The sequence below is a fragment of the Palaemon carinicauda genome, chromosome 31 (genome assembly GCF_036898095.1).
Source record: "Palaemon carinicauda isolate YSFRI2023 chromosome 31, ASM3689809v2, whole genome shotgun sequence".
In the NCBI taxonomy this organism is placed as follows: Eukaryota; Metazoa; Arthropoda; class Malacostraca; order Decapoda; family Palaemonidae; genus Palaemon; species Palaemon carinicauda.
The window spans coordinates 63,155,578-63,178,872 of record NC_090755.1 but is presented as its reverse complement, the minus strand read 5'-3'; the positions used below and the strand labels follow the sequence as shown (position 1 = coordinate 63,178,872).

Here is a 23,295-nt window from a genome sequence, read left to right as displayed (position 1 = left end):
TATTATTATTATTATTGTTATTATTATTATTATTATTATTGCATAATTTTCTAAGTAGAGTTAACACTTCGTACATCAGCAACTATCTATGAAAATAAGTTTGGATTCCTTACAATGTGACTATTTTCAAGAGCCACTGTCACACAGGAAAAATATATGAATTAATAATGAGAATTTAAAGAAATGAAAATATATTTAAAACATTTGCTGTTTTCTTAGAACAAGCCTACTAAAATCATAACAAATATGAACAATTTTTTGTTTTTATTATGATAAATACTTTTAAAATGAAATAAAAGTAAACTTTCAAATTTCTTCTAGAACTTGTCCATTTCAATCCAGTGCCAATTGCCGTTGGTGTAATCAAACTTTTCACCATTGATGACGTAATCTGAGCACAAGTAGATACGGAAAGTACAAAGGACCTTATCTCCAATATTATTGTTGACATCAGCAACAAAGGAGAAGTCATTGTGGTTGAGGCGGTCAACATGGGCTTTGAGGTCAATCTCTGCAATACCCTCTGCACTATCTACAGCATTACGCAGATCAAACTCAAAGTGCTCAAAGTAAGTCTTGAGCTCTCCCTCAACACCCACACTCTCAATGTCAACACCAGGGAAATCCAGGTCATCATGAGTGTAGGGAGGAAGGGAATCTTTGTGTTCCTTAAAGGTGTTATCCATGTATTTATGAAGTCTGAAGAATGTGGGATCACGGGTGGCGGTTTCAAAGTGTTCCATTACACCTGGAGGCATGTTGAAAATACAACATGCCTCCAGGGTCTCCTTGACGCCCAAGCATCATGTGAGCCATGTTATGGAGAGCACCATAATACTGAGCATTGGGACTGTACATAGATGATTCAATAATGTCTCCAAGTTTATCAATGCCGCTGTCATTCATGATGTCAATGACTTTACCATCCTTATCAGTGATATATCCATGAGCAATAGTATCATGAATATGACTTTCCATGATGATCATGTCACGAACTCGAGCTACTCCATCAACGTCTTCAAAGTGGATGTGATCAGGACGAGCAGGGAATTCACCTCCATATTTATAGATAGTATGTGGAGCAAAACCTTCTTTTACTGGCTTATCCCATTGAAGTTCATCTACCATATCCAAATGGTTGGAGAGACGTTCAATGTCAAAGTGAACAGTCAACTGATGATGTACCCAGAAGGAGAGTTTTCTCTTGAAGTTTAAATCATCTTTGTTCTCTGCAAGCTTTTCCCTAATTGGAGTTGCTATAATGGTTCTTTAACACTTTCTTCCATTTCTTTCGGCACTGTGCATCTTCCTCGCTCTATCCAACTCCCTCATATCTTTCTTCACACTTTCAATCCATCGCAGTTTAGGTCTACCTAACCTTTTCCCACCTGGTACTCCTAAATCCATTATCTTCTTTATCGAATGGTCTTCCTCTCGTTTCTTCACTTGTCCATACCATCTCAGTCTATTGAAGCTGATTATTATTATTATTATTATTATTATTATTATTATTATTATTATTGCTAAGCTACAACCCTAGTTGGAAAAGAAGAATGCTATAAGCCCAGGAGCTCCAACAGGGAAAATAGCCCAGTGAGAAAGGAAACAAGGAAAAATAAAATATTTAAGAACAGTAACAACATTAAAAGAAATATATCCTAAACTATAAAAACCTCATCAAAACAAGAGGAAGAGAAATAAAATAGAATAGTGTGCCCAAGTGTACCCCTAAGCAAGAGAACTCCAGCCCAAGACAGTGGAAGACCATGGTACAGAGGCTATGGCACTACCCAAGACTAGAGAACAATGTTTTGATTTTGGAGTGTCCTTCTCCTAGAAGAGCTGCTTACCATAGCTAAAGAGTCTCTTCTACTCTTACAGAGAGGAAAGTGACCACTGAACAATTACAGTGCAGTAGTTAACCTCTTGGGTGAAGAAGAATTTTTTGGTAATCACAAGTGTTGTCAGTTGTATGAGGACAGAGGAGAATCTGTAAAGAATAGGCAAGACTATTTGGTGTATGTGTAGGCAAAGGGAAAATTAACCGTAACCAGAAAGAAGGATCCAATATACTGTAGTACTTACTATCTGGCCAATCAAAGGACCCCATAACTCTAGCGGTAGTATTTCAACGGGTGGCAGGTGCCCTGGCCAACCTACTACCTTTATTTTGATAGTGCCTTTAACATGTTTTTTCTTAACTTTATCCTTTTTAGTAAATCCATATTACCACCTCAACCTCCTCATCTTAATTACATCAATCCTATTCACATCTCTCCTCTTAGTTGCCCATGTTTTGAATGAGTACAACGTTGCAGGTCTCACAACCTGGCGCTGCTGAATCTTGCTCTTTAGCTCTATTGGCATCGTAGGATCACACAACACCCCGCTACATTTCCTCCAGCTATTCCAACCTGATTGTATCCTTCTGGTCAACTCTCCATCTAGGTCTACGGAATTTTTTATCTCAGACCTCAAAAATTTAGAACGTTCTAGCTCCTCCAACTTATTAAAATCGATCTTCCTTTCTGCTTTCTGAAATTCACAGCACATTCCTACCATCTTAATTCTATCCATTCTCAGACCCCTCTCTTCCAGTCATTTCCTCCATCCCTCTGCTTTACTTTTTAGTTCTTCATTATAAGTTGCACATGAAAATCCATCAACTGCATATAGTATTGTCCAGGGGATTTCTGTGAGTACATCTAGCAACCGAGGGAATAAAAATGGGCTTAAGGCCAATCCTTAGTGAAGTCCTACCTTTTTATTGAATACCACGCAGTTTTCTGCTTCACATCGAACCATTTTTTAACAATTTTCATGCATATCCCTGACCAGATTTGCCTATACTAAAGGTATTTCTCTGGGTCTCAAACTCCTCCAAATCTCTTCTCATGGTACACAGTTATATGTCTTTTCCAGTCAATAAATATCATATACAAGTTCTTTCTTCCTTCTCTATATTTCTGTGTTAGTTGTCATTCAGAAAATATTGCATCTATTGTGCTCTTGCCTGATATGAAACCTTGTTGGATATCCGAAACCTGCACCCACCATATCAGTCTTCCATCTATGAGTCTCCCAGATTTTGAGGGTAGGAGATATTAATATTATCCCTCTATAGTTTGAATACGCAATTATTTTTCCCTTTCTTTTGTATATGTGGATCAGAATACTCATCTTCCAGGTAGCTGTCATTATTCCACCTTTCAGAATAACATTTAGCAGCTTATAAAGCACTGTTACTCCCTCTTGACCTAAATACTTCCAAATTTCTGCTGGTAACTCGTCTGGTCTTGTCTCTTTTCTGTACTTCATCCTTTTAAAGGCTCTCTCAACTTCCACTCTTATCTCATGAATTTGACCAGAATTGCTTTCCACTTTCCATTTCCTCTGTTGGTATTCTTTCATTTTCTTCATTCATTAATCTTTCAAAATAGCTTCTCTATCTTTCCTTTATTTCACCATCAGCTGTCAAAATATTGCCATTTCCATCCTCAATTTTTCAAACTATTTTTATATCTTGACCTCTGATTTCACTCTGCTGAGATTCTAAATATTTTCTTCTCCCCATCTCTTGTTTCTAGTTCTTCATAAAGTTTATCATGTTGTTCCCCCTGTCTTTCACTCACTGCACGCTTTGCCATCTTATACCCCTCCTCACCTTTATTCTCCTCTGATAATTCCCGGATGATCTGTTTTTCTATCTTGTTTTCGAGGATTTTTCCTATTTATTTGCTCAACCACTATGTCTCTTTTCCATTCTTTATTTTACCAAGTGATCTTCCACATATATCTATTCCTATTGTCCTTATGATATCTGCTGTCACACGCCAGGTGTGATCTATGTCCTATACGTTATCTAGTTCAACTATAACCTCATTCCTAACTCCATACAAAAGCTTCCCGTTTCTCTGCATCTTTCAACTTCTACCAACAGATCTTTCTGATACCCTCTCTTCTTTTCGGGTTCTTGTTTGATTTAACTCTTAATATATGTCAGTATTGTTTTATGTTGAGTTGTCGCTTGCTCATAAGGAAGAGTTTTGCAGTTCAAGACTTATGCCGCAATCTCCTTTCCATCTAATATTAATAAAGTTGGAAAAAAAGCATTGCTACTTCTATATAATATCAAGTAATTTTCTCTTTTGATGAACATTGTGTTAGTAATTTTCATTTTATATGATAGGACAAAGTAAAAAATACTCAGTCCCTCATTATTTTGCACTCCAATACCATACCCCTCATGAACCTTCTCAAATCCTTGCAGTATAAATGATCTCCAAATATGTCTTCCCACTAGAAGGGGAAATCCATATGCCATGTAACGTGATGCGCACTCATACTAATGTCCTCTCCAAAATAGGCCACACACTGTTCCTTGTTCATCTTAGTTCCAGTGAATTTCATGTGGATATTGCCTGGTGTGTTTGTCATTTTTGCAGTGTAAGCCTTCTGGATAACTTCACTGTTGCGAACATGTGAGGAGTAATCTCATACAGAGGAGGGAGGACAATGCCATGTCCAAAATGAGAGTGAATAACAGCAGTGTAAAAGGCATAAGAAACTCTCCTTCATTCATGTGCTCACGCCAATATGCAGCATTGTGAACAGCACAGTCCCAATTCTTGCTCTGCATAAACACATCAAAGAGCGTAAGAGCTTCTGCCCTTTGATGTACGTTAAGAAAAAAGGGAACCAAGGGTGGTCCTTATATTCCTTAATAAAGTGATGGACTGTTTCACCTCCATCCTTGTACCTTGAGGTGTCTGCCTCATGATCAAAGGGCGATGCATTTCCTTTTAGGTCGTCAAATTGAGATTATCATAGATCTTCCAGAGCAAGTGGTTCAGATCCTGTTGGTTTTTAGCCAATGAGACATCTGAGGAAATTATACAAGGAAACTTCTCATTTCAAATTCTCTGAGAACTTCTATCTTTTGAGAAGATTGGCATAATAGATTTTGATAAAATTTAAACGATATATCTTGTATTAGGAAATTATTAGTATAATCAGCATTTTCTTTCTTACACATTTTCCCATCCCTTTCAGATCTTTATTTTAAAGAGAGCAAGTATAGGTACAGCAAAGGAGTAATGTACAGTATAAATAAATAAATAAATACAAGAAACTCACAAGCTAATCCCGGGCAAAAAGCCGTATGCAGAAAATTTTATGCTTAAACAATAAACTCCTAGTTCCGATTATATCCCCTTTACATTAGACATGAAAACCCAAATTTTGATGATCAATTAAGCATTTATAATTTCTCACACTGTAAAGAAAGTATAACGGTATTGAACAAATAATATTATTCACGAATATCATTTTTCATGAAAGTAATCACTGCATATTGAATATATTAGAATACAAGACATTACTTTGAAGACATTTTGATATAGTAGAGGTTTAGTGTAATGTATGAAGTGAAGGAATATTTGCCTCTGGAACTAGATGTAAGATAGAAAAAACCACCAATAATATTGTGTAGTGTTGAGCCTCATGATTGAGAAGCAAGGGTGTTAGAATTAACTGCATACTTAGTAAAACATACTGGATAGTACTCTGTGGACAGATCTGAATGCAAAGTATGGTCAGGGTTAGGAAAAATCTTATATAACATGCACTAAACAATAGTACTAAAAATTAATATCCAAATTAGGGATAAGGAATTTGATAAACCACAAGTTTTTATTTAACAAATTAAGATGGGAGTAAGTACCTGAAGACCAGACAGGAGAATAATACTCAAACAGAGTAAAATGAAAGAATTTAAACATTTCCGTATGATAGTCAGAAGACTTTTTCATTATATCCATTTATTTTGTAATTGAAGAAGAAACCAATTGGATGTGTTTCTCAAAAGTAAACTTGCAACTAAGAATCACACTTCAAATTATCAATTGGTTGTATAATGTTAGAGATATTGTGAAGGAAATTATCTGGATGTTGAGAAGCTACTACCTTTGACCAACTTACAATAATATCTTAAATTTTTACAGTTCAAAATCATTGAAACATGCAATAATTTTAGCTAGATCTATTTAAGGGGTTTCACTTACCACATGCTTACATTTATGGAATGGAATTGATGCATGTTCAATAAGCTTGTTTTCAATGCCAAAAGCTTGTGGTGTGTATATAATATGAAACATATTGAACCGATAATACTACCTTGAGGAAGATCAGATATTACATTCCTATAGTCATTAAGTTACCCATCAAAAATTACCGTACTGAACTCTTTGCAATCTATTACTTTAGCTTCTAGACAACAAGAATGAGGAAGATTTTGAGTTTCTCATTCTCGTTACCTAGGTTGCTGTCAATAAAAGTGATGGATGTACTGTATGTAATTCAAAGTATGAAATTATAATCAATAACGAATCAACTAATCTGTCTTTGATCACTTTCTAAATACTTGATCTGTTTAGAGAAGATGAAATTAACCATACTTCAGTATATCAAGAGTACCTATCCGTCTGTCACAGACAATCAAGCAGGGTCAAATGACACCATGGTACTCCTTTTATCAATGTTTCAAATGATAAGAAACATCTAAATTAAGGAGGAACAGAAGTTGAACAATAGTTCTCATTAGTATGACCAAACTGAGTGTCAGTCATATGTCAAATAGGTAGGTGTCAAAACAATGAAATATTTGATGGACCTTTGAAAAACAAGATTTACTTGAAAGAAGTGATCAAATCCAAAAATGTAACCCTCAGCTGATGTGTGGTCAAGATTTTGTATATGTTCTTTGTAAATACATAAGAAAACAATAATTCATTCTTAGGAATTATCTCAAATACAAGAGAATTAGGAAATTAGAGAATCCAATACATAAATAAATAGGGAGATAATGACTATAGACTTTATGCCCATAAAATCAGCAAAGGAAAGAAAAACATCTTTAAACAGATTTATTTTATTTTTTTAAGGGTTTTTAAATTGTTATGCCTACCATGAAAAAACAAATAATTAAAAGTAAAAAACTTGAATTCTAGTCATGTTAAAAATACACAGGAGTTAATAGTGACTAATGACCTAAAATAGTGTGTTTACGATCATCATGATATACTTTAACATGACTAAATTTGATATTTGTAGTTTCATCAAAGACACGTCTGTCTGGGATTTTGCGATCCAGAGGGAAGCCCATGGGGCGCTTGTCTGGATAGATTTCTCCGTGGGCACCACAGTGAGCGTGTGTACCACCATGTTCTGAATCAACCTCAGGATGAGTGAGATCATAGCTACCATCTGTGACAGCCAAGAAGAGAGAAAATTCCATGCCGTCCCTCTTACCCTTAGGTAAGAGCATCCTGTTGGGGATACCACAAGACCTTTCAAATTCATGCATGTCGAAACTACCACTATCAGCAGCATCAATGAGGGACTGGAAGCTTGGTACATCTGGGACAGTAACTGATGATTCAGATGACTTCCTTTCAACGTGATTAGCTCCTGGAGATACTGTTGACACAAAAGAAAAATTTAATTATATCAGTAATTGAAAATAATAATGATTACCATATAAAACAATTGAAATGTTGTAATCCATGTAAGATTAAACCTTGAAAAAGATAGAAGTCAATACTTACATTTCTTCCAGAACTTGTCCATTTCAATGCAGTGCCAGTGACCATTTTCATAACTGAATTTCTCTCCATTGTTGTCATGATCAGGGCACAAATATAAACGGAAAGTAGCAACTACTTCATTACCATTGTTGTTGTTGATATCGGCAACAAAGGTGAAGTCGTGATGGTTAAGACGAGGAACGTGTGCTTTCAGGTCAACATCACTGATACCTGCTGCACTGTCGACTGCATTTCTTAGGTCAAACTCATAGTCCTCAAAATAGGTTCTAAGTGGTCCATCCACACTAATGCTTTCTACATCAATTCCAGGGAAATCCAAATCTTCATGAGTGTATGGTGTAAGGGTATCCTTATGCTCTTTGAAAATGTTGTCCATATATTTATGAAGTCTGAAGAAAGTAGGGTCACGAGTGGCTGTCTCAAAGTGTTCCATAACACCTGGAGGCATATTGTACTTTCCGTGGGGATCACCTTGACGGCCAAGCATAATGTGGGCCATGTTGTGAAGAGCTCCATAATACTGGACATTAGGGCTGTACATAGAAGATTCAATAATGTCACCAAGTTTGTCAATGCCTTCGTCATTCCTGATATCAATAACTTTGCCATCTTTGTCTGTGATGTATCCATGAGCTATAGCATCACGGATGCGACTTTCTGTAATAACCATGTCACGGACTCTGGCTACTCCATCAACATCTTCAAAGTGGATGTGGTCTGGACGAGCAGGGAATTCACCACCATACTTATAGATAGTGTGTGGAGCAAATCCTTCCTCAACTGGCTTCTCCCAGTGAAGTTCATCTACCATTTCCAAATAGTTGGATAGACGTTCAGAATCAAAGCGAACAGTGAGCTGATGATGTACCCAGAAGAAGAGTTCTCCCTTGCGGTCCAAATGATGTCCATATTTGTCTTCCCACCAGAAGGGATAATCCATATGCCATGTAACGTGGTGCACATTCATACCAATATCCTCTCCAAAATAGGCCACACGCTGTTCCTTGTTCTTCTTTGTTCCAGTGAATTCCATGTGGAAATTGCCTGGTGTGTGTGTCATTTTTGCAGTGTAAGCCTTCTGGATAACTTCACTGTTTGTGAACATGTGAGGAGTAACCTCATACAGAGGAGGGAGGACAATGCCATGTCCAAGATCAGAGTGAATAACAGCAGTGTAAAGGGCATACACAAACTCTCCTTCATTCATGCGCTCACGCCAGTATGCAGCATTGTGGACAGCACTGTCCCATGTCTTACACTGCATCAGAACGTCAAAAAGCATAAGAGCTTCTTCCCTCTGGCGTTCATTGAAGAGAGAGAACCAGTGGTGCTGCTCCAAAAGTCTGTGATCTTTGAATTCCTTTACAAGGCGATGGACAGCTTCACCTCCATCCTTATACATGGAGGTATCAGCCTCAGGATCGAAACTTTCCGCATATCCTTTCAGGTCATCAAAGTGTAGGTGATCATATACTTTCCAGAGCAGATGGTTCACATCTTGTTGTCTTTTTGCCAGTGGGACATCTGAAATATAGCAACGCAGATTTTTATATAAATTATTTTAAAAGTGACACTAAAGTTGTGAGTAATTAATTTCACAGATGTAAAGCCTTTTCTGTTTTAAGCTGGTTTCTATCATGAGGAATATTTCAATGGTATAGTGAATACAAATACCTAAATTACCATTGATTGCATGATTTGAATTGTGGCAGAGTATATTTCAAATCAATATTCATTTTAGATCATTTCTTTCCCAAAAAATCTTTCGTCTAAATGACAGTAATTGGTATTTTAATGAACTTTCTGACCTTTAAAAATGTAAAACTTTTAACCAACAATTTCTTGTTTTAATGCTTCTGATTATCATAAAAATAAGGAGAAACTTACGTAATATCAGAAAGGTCCAACCTAGGACAAAAGTCAAGAATTTGCAACATATCCCACGCAAGACTAATAAGATCCACTAAAAAAAAAAAAACTGAGTATTCTTCTAATTTATTCATCATTATAACTTTATCCATAATATGCAGAAATAAGTTTTTCACCACACGAAACAAACTGCGTTGTGAGAAAAGTAATGTATAGAGAAATTTAGAAGTTATGTAATTGTATTTCATTTATAAGTGATGGAAAGTCTGCTTAGAAATCACATAAAAAGCCAATCTCTTCTACGCTATAAATTAATGTGTAAATTTAAAACCAGATCAGATGGTATTGGAGTTAAGAAATTGATTATTGCAATTAAGAAGAGAGCATGAACCATGTAATACAGACACAATTGGAAATAAGCAGCAAATACTTACTATAGAAATAAAAAAAAATCTCATTACATACATCTCTAAGACCCGTCCAGTCCTCTAAAAGACAACCAATTTTTTTTTTTTTAAATGAGACACCATTATATTCTCACCTGAAGCGTCACTCTGGAAGCCATCCAGCGAATGACTCTCGAAGCCAAAGCTAGGCCAGGCAGTGGCCGCAGCCAACAGAGTGCACAGGACTAACACCTTCATTGTGCTGTGAGTGTACAGTGAAATCCCCCTCCTTATATACCGTCCTTTTTATTACAGCCTTGACAAAGTCCACATTCAGAGGCCCTCGATGATAGGCCATATACACTGATAAAATTACTTATCATTCATCACGTAAGCCCTTCAGACTTTTTAATCCATTGTAAGTTCCTTGATAAGTAATCTAGTGTTTGAGCAGCTGTATACAAGGGAGGATAACTTTATAAATGTGGAATGGTAAAATTTATAAATGCTCTTATATCTTAGATGCTAAAAAAAATCCATCGAGCAGTGGTAGTTGCTTGATATAAATCTAATGATTTTCCAAAATTAAGTCAGTATTTTTTTTACCTTTCAGAAGTATACTTGCCAGCATTATAAGGCTACTTGAGTTAGGCCTACAGGAACCTTATAGAAGCAGGAAATTTATGTTAATTGTGGAAAACATCAAATAATTGTCAAGGGAAAGTATCTGCATATATTAATGTAAACTTTAACATTATTATTATTTCAGAATTCCGAATCCAAGGGATTGTTTTTTTCTTTCTTATTTTTTTTTTTTTTTTTTTTTTTTTTTTTTTTTTTGTAGAATACACTATCCTTGATATGTGGGTAGATAAACTCTGGTGTTTTAGTATGCAGTAATTAAACTTTTATAACTCATAATATATTGGTTATATAAGAAAAATATTAATTTTTGGTGACAATACATAGCGCTATTCAATATCTGTAGTGGCTTGCCGATAAGAATGAAAAATCTTTGCAGCTAGGTAAGCTTTCGAATAATTTCTTGCAACTATATTAGTTATTGATAATTTTAAGTATTTTTCCTTATCATCTGCATTCTTTTATTTGTTACTCTTATTATTATCCTTACTAACTTAATCTTCTGGCACCCACGGGATACATAGGGCCTCAATAAATTCGCACCATATGTCTTTTTCCAATGCCATCTCTCTGAGCTCAACCCAATTCTCAGATCCAACCACCCTTTGCATTGTCATCAGTCATATTTTTCCTGGTCTACCACGTTTTCTCCTGCCCAGTTGCTTCCATTCTAACTCATCTTCCCTTCTTAAAATATGTCTCATCCACATCCATATTGATACACGTTCACATTTTGCACTCCTGTCACCTCACGAATTGCTGCTTATGTTATATGCTGCTGCCTTTTGATTCCCAAAATCCTTCACAATGCTCTTTTTTCAAAGGCAAGATCTTTTGTATGTATATATTTTTGTCCAATAAACATTATTATTATTATTATTATTATTATTATTATTGTTATTATTATTATTATTATTATTATTATTATTATTATAAACAATGTTAATTAGCACCAATGAAGGTTTCATTTAACAAGAAAGGTACAAGTGTGGAACTAAATCAAGAATGTAGAGGGTTGTTGCCTGCTTGAGAATCACTCTAGTAAGAGTGATAATGACGGTGGAAAGGGGTGAAAGAACAGGTCAAAGGTCACTAATTAAGCCAAGAACTGATTCACTGTAGGCCTATAGGCTGGCTCAATATAGTTGTCTCGTATACATTGTAAATTAGTAATGACAATTCCAATCCTTAGAATATGGACAACAATTTTAGTTAACTGTACACTTTAGGCAAAGCAAATTACAATATATTGTGAGAAACATGAATTAATAAACAGTTGTCCTGATGAGAGACCCCAATCCAGAAAGAAGGATTCGGCATGGATGATGTGCCATGTATTGGTCATGTCCCACATATCAGTGTGAGTTGGATTTAACTAATTGACTGAATTTGACAAATGGATTGAAAAAGTTTTTCTGTACATGAATAACCTGAAGCAGCCAATCATAAACCTGCATGTCATACAAGGAACCCTCATAATAACGCAAAAATGTGCCCAGGAGAGTGACTAACTGTACGGGGTTGTAACATGCGATCTAAATACAGCTAAGCCAGCCATGCAGATCCAGGCAACAATCTCCAAGGTATGATGATCTTTTTGTAATGTTGGGTCCCTTTCATGTTGCAGTGGCCTTTTTAAAAGCAATAGGAAAGTTCATCGATGAATCCGGAGTTCCTAGAATTCTCACTGATTGTGACGTATTGGCATCTGACTCATTGAATGGTTTGATAGCAGTCAAACATCTTAACAGGCACAAACAGATCCATCCAATCCTTGTATTGGCATTCGAGATTCTCCATTTCCAGACATTTGTAGAGACCTTTTTAGAGAAGGAAGGACTTAAAGCTTTGTTGTGTTCATTTGAAAGAGCTCCAGATGATGAAAGAACTGAAAAGTATGAGGAGTACACACATGAGATGAGGACTAGGATGCATGGGGCAACAGCATAGTTCTGGATAAGTTATGTTGACTACATCCATGACTTCCACTTTCTCTTACTCCAGATATCTAACTATTTTCTGCTCCAGATATCTAACTATTTTCTGCAACAAAACATATCAATTATTCCTGTTGGTTAAACACATACACTGGCCTTAGGAGTCTTCTATGGAATGGTGCCTTCACTATCAAGAGAACAGGCAAGTCCTTCAGCAGGCATTCAGTGGATCTAAGATTGGAGAAATAGTAAATGCAGACTTTTCCCACCAACAACTACAGCGCAAGCCTTTGATTGATGATAACCAAGTCTGATCGTGATGCCATCATAGCTGCTGTCCAGGAGTTGGCCAGACTGTTGAACCATGAAGATACAGCTACGAAATTGAACAGATCCCGAATAAAGAAGGATACATCCAGCTTATAGAGGATCATTGATCAAATAAAGGGATGTTGTAATCCTATCATGAAGTCATTTGAAGTATCCCCAAGTTTGTGAAAAGTGACTAGTGGACCCGGTAAAAGAGACATGAAGAGTTCATTAAGTCTTGCTTCAATGAACCAAACAACTTTGAACAGTCGATGAAGAGGGAGAGACTGCTGACATTCAGGGAAAATTGCAAGTCCAGTAAACAGAGCAAACACAAGCAGATGGTCTCCCTGGAGTGTACACGGGATCTGTTGAGAAAACTTCTTGTACTAGCCTATAAGGAGGATTTGACTTAAAACATATCTTCTACCCCTTAACTACAGTAGCTATCACAACGTACAGCTCTGATGGCTTGATGGTGAAATAGACAAGAACGCTCTTCACCATCTTCTGGAAGACGAAAGTCAAACGATTAGCTCCACCCACAGTGGATGCAACTGTCATTGATGGAAATGTCTTTCTGAAGATCGTCCCATATCATCCTCCAGGAATGTGTGGGGGTTTAACAGCTGGTATTTTTCAGCAGCTGACTACAATGTCAGGAAACAGAGTTGACATAGGTTGTTATGCTCACTCTAATTGCCTACCAAGGGTAATGAACGGGTTGGAAGAGGTCTTTGTGAGAAGATTATTGATGACTGCCTACAATTCAGATCATTCAAGGAGGAACTACCATGGGTGGCACAGCATTATGCAAGATTGATCGTAAGCAACAATATACCTTTCTTACCTTGGGGCCTGCTTACACTTCTATGTATAAGGAAACATAGTAGATAAAGAAGTTGTTGAAAACTTATAGACAAACCACGAAGAAGCGAAAACACTGATCTATCACCACATAAAATATATGGGTGATGGAACTGTCCAGCATGTGGTCGTGAGAGCATCCAAAATGAATATTGCTATCATACTGGTTCATCATCCCTTGAACATTCAAGCGAACATATAGATGGATGTTGGTATAACATTGCAAAATGATGAAAGATATATAAACAACTGACATAGAGAAAGCAATTGGGTTCAAGCGTTTGGATGCCTTGCGTGCTTTCTGGTCATTTACAGTATCGAATTACACTTCGTATCTTATAGAAAGGGCAAGGTAAGCCCATTCAAGCAGTTGGAATAGAAGACTGATGCACAAAAAGCATTTGCAGAAATAGTAAAAGGAAACCTGACTGAAAAGACTACATAAGCTGTAATATCTTTCACAGAATGGACGTATGGAGCAAAGACATGGGGGCCAGCCATATCCTTGGTTGCGCATTGGTATTTGAGAAACAGTTTGAGCCAAAGTCAACAAGCAAAGACCCACTGAGGAATTCAAGGGGGCATCGATGCTATAATGATTTCACTCTGCAAGTCAGAGATTTCCCACCATATCTGACAAACATTTTTTGTTGCAAAAATGTGGGCAAATACACGCTTTACTAACATCCAGAAACATCCTACTAGTGATGATGGTTAAGAACGGTCAGATGAGTCATATGAAATTTCTTGGTTCACTGGTCCCCAGCGGCCAGATGCATTGGTACCAAACATGGAAGCTACCGAAGAGGAATCTGATGTGAACTTTCAGCTGTCCCCTTCGGATGAAAAGGAGTATCTTTCATCATTAGATGAGGATGGGGAGTCTGATGGTAATTAACCCTTCCTCTCTATAGTGCTAGTAAACAGAGTACATGCTTATTAGATTTTGATACGACACAGTTGTTAAATTTGTTTTTGCAAAAATAAACTGGTCACAGAGAAGAAATTTTTCTAAAAACTTAATACTCTATGGGTTAAATCAGTTGTATTGGGTACAATCATTACCCTTTTAGATATAAACACTTCAAAAAAAAGCTGCTGGTTATTAAGTTTTCATGATTATTCCTAATTGAGAGACCAATCGTAATAATGGTTCAAGTTATTTTAAATGTGCACACTCCAACACCCCATGTTAATTTGATGTAATGTTAGGTGTTATGTGACCTTTTAACTAGAATTTCCATTCTTAAGTTGGTGATTCTGAATCATAACAACATTCTCAACAATATCTATGTTGTTTTAAACATGTACTTTTTATGGTAATAAAAAAAAAGTTTATTAGGGATCATTGGGCGTAGTATGACCTATGATCTTTTATAAATTACCCTTCCCACTTCCCTTTCTCTTCTTAGGTCGGCGATTTATATTCAGATGATCATGTTTTGTGCCTTTACCTTTCATGCCTAGGTTAAGTAAAATTTAGAAATCAAATCGCCTTGAATTACATATAGAAATCAGATTATATGTCAGTTTAGTGAGATCTATGTTACTATATAGACATGAGTCGTGGTATGGCAATGAAACAATCTCCAACAGATTTTGTACATTTGAGAATGAAGCTCGCAGAAGAATATTAGTAGTTAAATGGCAGGACAGGATTAGAAATTAAACTATAAAAGAGATTACTTGGGTGCCATATGTGGATGAAATCATGGTGAGGGGTAGATGGAGATAGTTTGGGCATACTCTTGCACTCCCCAAGAGAGATTAGTTCACCAAACGTTTAAGTGGGTTCCACAAAACGCTAGAAGAGCTGGAAGGCCCAGGCCTACATGGCTGACGACTATGGAATGGGAAGTAGGTAATAATGAGTGGTGAAGTATTGAATTAAAGGCTCAAGATATAGACGACTGGTGAAATCTAAACGAAGCCCTTTGCGTAAATAGGCGTAGGAGGAGATGATGACGACGATCTTTCATGTTAATTGAAACCTTAATTAGTGCTAATTTACATCGTTCCTAAGCAATCTTTCAACAAAAGTTCCATTCTTATTTTGCAGATTTAGATTAAGTGTGGTGTCTATAATCAATTTGCATAGAAATGAAACTTATAACTTTGACCTACCCACCTCAACTTCCATTCTTAAGTTGTGGATATATATTCAGATGACCATCACCTACAAATCCCCAGTGGTTTCGTACTTATACCTTCCATGTTAATTGAAACCTTAATTAGTGCTAATTAACGTCATTCTTAAGATATCTTTTCACTAGAAATTCCATTCTTGCCTAGCAGATTTAGATGAAGGGTGGTGTCCTTAATCAATTGGCACAGTAATGAATCATGTACATTTCATGTTGATTAAATCAAATTTTAGATGGTTTTTGAGTGGCAGCCCCTGTCACACCTACCACCTTCGGAACGTAAGAATGGCTGTTCTCTTTAAATACCGAGTAATACTACACCCTAAACACTTCAAGCCTATTGTACCTCCTATGTTAATTAAATTTCACCCAGTTCCCAGACTAATATGATTGAATAATTCATTGAACACAATGGGTATTTGAATCTCATCAGTCTTCAACATTTCAGGTGCAATACTATCCATTCCTGATGACATATAGTTTTTCAATTGTTTGATTGCCAAAACGACCTCTGCCAATCTAATGATGCTTACATCTACAGGAAGATCACATTCGGCCTCAAGGATGTCTTCCTCCTTTGGTGGGAGTGACCTATTTTGTGTCTATTAAAAATGTTCTTTCCATCTACCTCTAATTTCAGACTCCTTAGTTAGAAGATTCCATTTTTATTTGTGACAGGTAACTCACCTCTCTTCCTCTTCTTTCCAGATATCTCTCGAATACCCTCATATGCATATAATATACTTCTTGCACCTTCTCTATTTAGATTATGTTCTGTCTTATCTGCAATTGAATCTATGAATCCTCTTGTGTCTCTTCTACACCATATCTTTACTTCACTATCAAGGCTCATATATTTAGTCTGTAATAAGGTCAGATGTAGGCTGTTTTCCTTTAATTACTCAAAACTAACTTTTGTTATTTTTCTTTTCTCTATCAGTTGCCATGTTTCCACAACTCATCCATTTCTTTTGTCTTACACCAATTCCCTGTCCAATTGTGATGTTAGCAGATGCCTGAAAGATTTCTTTAATTTTTTTGCAATAAATATTCACATCTAAATTTATTTCTACTTCTTCTTTAAGTAACATCTCTAAGACTGTAAATCTGTTCCTGCACTTATATTATTATCATCCTTTTCACTACTTTGTTGTCTTTAGTTTTTCAATATCATATCTGGGAGGTAGGTTTACATTAGCTTTCCTGGTCTTCAACTTGTGTCTACTGTCAGTGTTGAGACGACAAGTTGCCGGTCGCTTTACATACCAGCTCCCCATCGAGATCTGACATACAGTAGTGAGTATTTACATTTTCTTTTTATTGCTAAATGGTCAATTTGGTTCCGGTATTTTCCATAGGGAAATGTCCGAGTATACTTGTGTATATCTCTGTGTTTAAACAGTGTGCCGCGTATTATCAATTCATTAGCCAATCAAAGACTAGCAAATCAAACACCATTATCATTCATCTCCCCTACACCCTGGACACCCATGTATTTACTAAATTATCATAACTTAGTTTAGCATTTATGCCCTCCATAGCAAGAAGAATATCACGTTTTGGCAACTTGTTAACGACATCCTGTAATTTACCATGAAAGATGTAATTTCATTGGTATGTGCTTCATCAGTAGGGGCATAGCATACTATAATTGGCATACTTCCATGATTAGATTTCAGCCTAGCATAAGCATACGTAATTCTTTCATTCACTGGTTCCCATTTCTCTAATGCTGGGCTAACTTGTTTACTCAAAAACAATCCTAATCCTTGATAGTGAGTGTCATCCTCTCTCCCAGAATGTAGCCATAACTTGCCTCCATCTAATGCTCTCTTTACGGATCCAGTCATTCTTCTTTCAGTGGGTGCACAAATATCCAAACAATGTTAAAAAAAAAAAAAAAAAAATGGCTCCTATTTGCCATCCTGGTTCAATGCTCGGACATTCCAATTTCCAATGTTAAGCTTACTCAATGGATTTATAAAATTATTATTTACTAGTCCTGAGATTCTACGCATCCTTCTCCCACTTGAGGACTGTACAAGACTAAGGATTTATTATTATTATTATTATTGTTGTTGTTGTTGTTGTTGTTGTTGTTGTTGTTGTTATTATTATCATTGCATTCATTTTCAAGCCGTGAGTTAATAGACCATGACCATTTGAGCAGCCTTTTCTGTATAGAATATACACAGATTCAATAAAATATATGAGTAGCAATAAATTTGAAAGTAGAAGAAAATTATGGTGTTATATAAATGATAAAGCTAAGGATCATGTTATAAGAAACAAAAGAGAGTGAGAACAGACAGCTAAAGCAGTAGCTTTTTTTTTTTTTTTTTTTTTTGAAAATCAAAGTTGAAGATATTTTAGATCAGTTTTAATTATGATTTAGTATTGCAATGTACTTTAGCGTTAGTGTTTATTTGCTTATATCATCAATTCAAAATATCATGTAGGTAATATTTAAGTCAGTACGTATATGACTCATTTAGGCAACATTTTGCAATGGGCCATCAGACACGGAATAGATTTTCATCATATTCAATGTCTGTGTCACTCTTCGCCCTCATCCTTGATAGGACCAACATCAGTTTGGTAAAACCATGTAACTCATTGGCTGTTTAAGTTCAAAGTGGAATGTACCTTTTATCTTACAACAATAGCTTTCTAATCTCAAACTGCTATCAACAATTTTCGTAAGAAATTAAACGTTTGGGTCATATTACACAGGTTTTGAAATTGTACTGAAGTTTTCCAACATTTATTTGATAAATTATCGATTCTTAACATCTATAAGTTAGAATCTAATTTGGAATTTTGTCTTGATTTTAATTGTAAACATAAATGTCTGACATCACTTAATGATGGTGACCGTCGTGGAAAACCTTAACATGAGCGAATTTGATGTTTGTCGTCTCATCAAAGACACGTCTGTCTGGGATGCTGCGGTCCAATGGGAAGCCCATGGGACGCTTGTCAGGATACACTTCTCCGTGAACACCGCAGAGGGCGTGGGTACCGCCATGCTCGGAGTCATCATCAGCATGTGTCAAATCGTGTTTGCCATCAGTGACAGCCAACCAGAGGGAGAATTCCATACCGTCCTTTGTTCCCTGGGGCAACAGCATCCTGTTAGGGATACCACAGGACCTTTCGAATTCGTGCATATCAAAGCTACCACTATCAGCAGCATCGATGAGTGACTGGAAGCTTGGTACATCAGGAACTGTCACTGAAGATTCGCTTGACTTCCTTACAATGTGATTACCTCCAGGAGCCACTGTCACACAAGAAAAAAAATTTGCATTAATATTTAGATAAAAATACTTTTATAGAAAAAAATACATTTGCAGCATATACAGTTTTGTTAGAATAAACCTATTATAATCATAATATTATTGAACATTTTCTATTTCTGATCATCCTCTATTTCTAAAATGACTTGAAGACAATACTCACATTTTTTCCAGAACTTGTCCATTTCAATGCAGTGCCAATGGCCATTGGTGTAATCAAACTTTTCACCATTGCTGTCATAATCTGGGCACAGGTAGACACGGAAAGTACCAAGGACTTCACCTCCATTATTATTGTTGACATCAGCAACAAAGGAGAAGTCATTGTGGTTGAGGCGGTCAACATGGGCTTTGAGGTCAATTTCTGCAATACCCTCTGCACTGTCTACTGCATTACGCAGATCAAACTCATAGTGCTCAAAGTAAGTCTTGAGCTCTCCCTCAACACCCACACTCTCAATGTCAACACCAGGGAAATCCAGGTCCTCATGAGTGTAGGGAGGAAGGGAATCTTTGTGTTCCTTAAAGATGTTGTCCATGTATTTATGAAGTCTGAAGAATGTGGGATCACGGGTGGCGGTTTCAAAGTGTTCCATTACACCTGGAGGCATGTTGTATTTTCCATGAGGGTCTCCTTGACGCCCAAGCATCATGTGAGCCATGTTATGGAGAGCACCATAATACTGAACATTGGGACTGTACATAGATGATTCAATAATGTCTCCAAGTTTATCAATGCCGCTGTCATTCATGATGTCAATGACTTTACCATCCTTATCAGTGATATATCCATGAGCAATAGCATCATGAATACGAGTCTCCGTGATGATCATGTCACGAACTCGAGCTACTCCATCAACGTCTTCAAAGTGGATGTGATCAGGACGAGCAGGAAATTCACCTCCATATTTATAGATAGTATGTGGAGCAAAACCTTCTTCTACAGGCTTATCCCATTGAAGTTCATCTACCATATCCAAATGGTTGGAGAGACGTTCATTGTCAAAGCGAACAGTCAACTGATGATGTACCCAGAAGAAGAGTTCTCCCTTGCGGTCCAAATGATGTCCATATTTGTCTTCCCACCAGAAAGGGAAATCCATATGCCATGTAACGTGATGCACATTCATACCGATATCCTCTCCAAAATAGGCCACACGCTGTTCCTTGTTCTTCTTAGTTCCAGTGAATTCCATGTGGAAATTGCCTGGTTGATTTGTCATTTTTGCAGTGTAAGCCTTCTGGATAACTTCACTGTTTGTGAACATGTGAGGAGTAACTTCATACAGAGGAGGGAGCACAATGCCATGTCCGAGATCAGAGTGAATAACAGCAGTGTAAAGGGCATACACAAACTCTCCTTCATTCATGTGTTCTCGCCAGTAAGCAGCATTGTGAACAGCACAGTCCCAGTCCTTGCACTGCATAAACACATCAAACAGCATAAGAGCTTCTTCCCTCTGGCGTTCGTTGAAGAGAGAGAACCAGTGGTGCTGCTCCAGCAGTCTGTGGTCCTTGAATTCCTTAGCAAGGCGATGGGCGGCTTCACCTCCATCCTTATACATGGAGGTGTCTGCCTCAGGATCAAACGATGATGCATATCCTTTCAGGTCGTCAAAATGGAGATGGTCATAGATCTTCCAGAGCAAGTGGTTCACATCCTGTTGTCTTTTCGCCAATGGGACATCTGATGGGATAAAAAAAATGTTGTACTAAGAGAAAAACACATTTAACCCCAAAAAAAATTTTGGGTATATAATTTTTGTTAAAAATTCGTGATAAATACCGTATTTTACAATGTTACAATATATTTTCCTAGGTTTATCATAGAACTTAATCTTTGTGTCATAGAAATTGAAGATAAGATAAGCTAAGCACAAATTTAGATATTTAGAATTATATGTATTATAATTCATATATATATCTATACCTAATCTATCTATTTATTTATTTATCTATCTCTCTCTCTTTCTCTCTCTCTCTCTCTCTCTCTCTCTCTCTCTCTCTCTCTCTCTCTCTCTCTCTCTCTCTCTCTCTCTCTCTTTCTGTATATACTGTATATATATACATATATACACACACACACACACACACATATATATATATATATATATATATATATATATATATATATATATAATGTATATATATATATATATATATATATATATATATATATATATAAATATATAAATATAGATGTGCACGTATTATAAACTAACCAGTTATGAGCGCAGGTGGTGACGTTTTACAAAGTTAATTACGCCTAAACATTTTTTTTTTCAAGTCAAGGTTATTGAAATGGAGATTAGATCGCTGCTTAATGGAAAAAAAACAAAAAATAAACTCTCAAAGTTGCAAAACGTATTTTTTTTTTTTTGGCTTTCGACGGGAACATTTAGTTCGTTTTAGACTCCTGACATTTTAAGGAATTTTGTACAAATGGGAAAGGGTAATGTTAACTCTGTTTACCGTTTGCTATTTAAGTGCTCATCACCATTTTATTCGTGCGTACCGGTATATGTATATATGCACATTTTCTAAGTAGCACATATACATGTGTAGATATTTGTATATATATATATATATATATATATATATATATATATATAAATATATATTTATATATATATATATATATATATATATTATATATGTATATATAAGTTTTTTATATATATATATATATATATATATATATATATATATATATATTATATATGTATATATAAGTTTTATATATATATATATATATATATATATATATATATATATATATATATATATATATATATATATATATATATATATATATATATATACATGCTTACATATATACATGCATATAAATATATATATATATATATATATATATATATATATATATATATATATATATACAAATGTACATTTAAATGTATTACTGGGGAAATCATATAAATAACTTGTTCATCACATGATCGGTTTAAAGATATGTATATTTCAGAATAGGAAATTTATAACACCTAAGATCAATCAGTGTTTACTTTCTAAATATGTAAGTTACGATATCAAATAACGTTTCATAAATATCGGTTTATAAAATGAAATAAAAAAAGTAAATTATCATCTGATTCGATGCGATTGGCGTTCTTAAGGCGATAGAAAATATAAAGTAATATTTTTTAATGATTTTATGTTTTTTTTAATAAATATTTTCATGGTTTTATTGTTTTACACTGAAGACTATTGACCATCCTCAAGAAGGATATTACGATGCCAGATAATACTTAATAATCAATCAATCAGTCAAGAAGGATATCCGTCTATGAGTAATTTTATCAATACAGATAAATGTTTCTCCAATAAATACATACACAGTCAGACATTGTCAGAAGACGTTGCCTACTTCTTCTTCTCCTCCTCCTCCTCCTCCTCCTCAAGACGTTACCTACTCCTCCTCCTCCTCCAAGACGTTACCTACTCTTCCTCCTCAAGACGTTACCTACTCCTCCTCCTCCTCCTCCTCCTCCTCCTCCTCAAGACGTTACCTACTCCTCCTCCTCCTCAAGACGTTACCTACTCCTCCTGCTCCTCCTCCAGAGATCCGTAGAAGAAGGAAGAAATACTTACCGGAGGCATCGCTCTGGTACCCGTCCAGAGAGAGACTGTCGAACCCGAAGCTGGGCCAAGCAGCGGCAGAAGCCACCAGGACGCACAAGACGAATGCCTTCATCGTGATGTGACCTGGCAGTGGCCCCAGGAGGCCTTATATACACCTCTGCTGCTTGCCGGCCAAGGCAAAGTTCATTGCATTTGGGACTTGTTGTCAAAGCAACTCTATTGCGTCGTTGGCTGGGATTATCTTTACTTATATCGGTTTTGTCTTATCAGTTCAAGGGTTTTTCTAGGGGGTGCTTTCGTTTAAGAATGTACTTCATATATATATATATATATATATATATATATATATATATATATATATGTATATATATATATATATATATATATGTATATATATGTATATGTATATGTATATATATATATATATATATATATATATATATATATATATATATATATATATATATATATATATAAATACACACGGTGGAAGGACGTGTCTGAGGTCATTTTTCTGCAGTTGACTAGTAATTCTGATGACGATGATATATATCTATAAATATATATATATATATATATATATATATATATATATATATATATATATATATACTGTATATACTGTATATATATCA

General features: G+C 35.8%; 2 protein-coding genes and 1 pseudogene across 2 annotated transcripts; all 3 read right to left on the bottom strand.

Moving 5' to 3' along the window:
- Positions 1-317: 317 nt before the first annotated feature.
- On the bottom strand, positions 318-1,459 carry LOC137624770 (hemocyanin B chain-like; annotated as a pseudogene).
- Positions 1,460-6,918: 5,459 nt separating this feature from the next.
- On the bottom strand, positions 6,919-10,135 carry LOC137624448 (hemocyanin B chain-like). Its single transcript, XM_068355213.1, has 3 exons — positions 10,015-10,135; positions 7,605-9,128; positions 6,919-7,476 (listed from the first exon to the last, which is right to left on the bottom strand). Exons 1-3 carry the CDS (start codon positions 10,115-10,117, stop codon positions 7,040-7,042), a joined length of 2,064 nt encoding a protein of 687 aa, XP_068211314.1. The 5' UTR covers positions 10,118-10,135; the 3' UTR covers positions 6,919-7,039.
- Positions 10,136-18,506: 8,371 nt separating this feature from the next.
- LOC137624447 (hemocyanin B chain-like) lies at positions 18,507-22,828 on the bottom strand. Its single transcript, XM_068355212.1, has 3 exons — positions 22,670-22,828; positions 19,221-20,744; positions 18,507-19,041 (listed from the first exon to the last, which is right to left on the bottom strand). The coding sequence occupies exons 1-3, from the start codon at positions 22,770-22,772 to the stop codon at positions 18,620-18,622; spliced, it is 2,049 nt and encodes a 682-aa protein (XP_068211313.1). The 5' UTR covers positions 22,773-22,828; the 3' UTR covers positions 18,507-18,619.
- Positions 22,829-23,295: the final 467 nt, after the last annotated feature.

Bases quoted from the DNA above. Each gene is read 5' to 3' on its own strand.
- LOC137624447 (XM_068355212.1), bottom strand. From the start codon at position 22,772: ATGAAGGCATTCGTCTTGTGCGTCCTGGTGGCTTCTGCCGCTGCTTGG. The intron at 20,745-22,669 runs GTAAGTATTTCT...TTATCCCATCAG, and splicing joins GTACCAGAGCGATGCCTCCG to ATGTCCCATTGGCGAAAAGA. The intron at 19,042-19,220 runs GTGAGTATTGTC...CTTGTGTGACAG, and splicing joins GGACAAGTTCTGGAAAAAAT to TGGCTCCTGGAGGTAATCAC.
- LOC137624448 (XM_068355213.1), bottom strand. From the start codon at position 10,117: ATGAAGGTGTTAGTCCTGTGCACTCTGTTGGCTGCGGCCACTGCCTGG. The intron at 9,129-10,014 runs GTGAGAATATAA...GCTATATTTCAG, and splicing joins CTTCCAGAGTGACGCTTCAG to ATGTCCCACTGGCAAAAAGA. The intron at 7,477-7,604 runs GTAAGTATTGAC...TTGTGTCAACAG, and splicing joins GGACAAGTTCTGGAAGAAAT to TATCTCCAGGAGCTAATCAC.